Here is a 594-nt window from a genome sequence, read left to right as displayed (position 1 = left end):
ACAATCAAGGAAGATGAAGGAAAGTGAAGCAGAGGCTGGGGAAAGGATAGATAGAAAGAGAGAGGGAAAGAGAAAGAGAGATTTAATTTCAATTTAATGTGGCCAACCCATTGAAATTTCATTACAAAGCATTTTTTTCTTCTTTTCTCTTCCTCCTCTTTTCTTTCTCATTGTATACCTATCAACGTATTTATAGATAAACGCATTTTCTCAAAAGGGCTTGGTGACCTATCAAGACGTAAGTTTTAGGAACTAGGATGGGAAAGATAACAAAAGAGAGAAGGGTGCGGCCATCACTGCATAATTTGAAAATAATATTTTAGAGTCCTATGAAAATGTATATTCCTTTTGATTTTGTTTTTGTTTTTTTCTGGTAAAATATGTCTGTTGTGACTGTGGGGTTGTGTATTTTTATGTGAATATCCAGGAATGGTAATTCCTTACAACTGGTTTCTGTCGTGAATTTGATGGTTGGGTAAAGTGCGTAGAGTATAATATTAAATATTTGTAGGTCCTCATTTGATTTGTCCCAAAAGATGAAGCAGTCATCGAGAAAGCGTCTCCTCCTTTTAATGACGTATTTCTTGCAATCAT

General features: G+C 34.8%; 1 protein-coding gene across 1 annotated transcript in view; it reads right to left on the bottom strand.

Moving 5' to 3' along the window:
* Positions 1 to 594, bottom strand: part of LOC115221052 — a 6,220-nt gene extending 5,626 nt beyond the window's left edge. The window contains exon 1 of the mRNA XM_036510330.1: positions 445 to 594. Coding sequence (XP_036366223.1) covers positions 445 to 594 — 150 coding nt within the window. The remainder of the gene's footprint in view (positions 1 to 444) is intronic.

The sequence above is a fragment of the Octopus sinensis genome, linkage group LG17, assembly GCF_006345805.1.
Source record: "Octopus sinensis linkage group LG17, ASM634580v1, whole genome shotgun sequence".
Classification (NCBI taxonomy): domain Eukaryota; kingdom Metazoa; phylum Mollusca; class Cephalopoda; order Octopoda; family Octopodidae; genus Octopus; species Octopus sinensis.
Note: the sequence above shows the minus strand (reverse complement) of the source record. Positions and strands in the feature narration are given on the sequence as shown.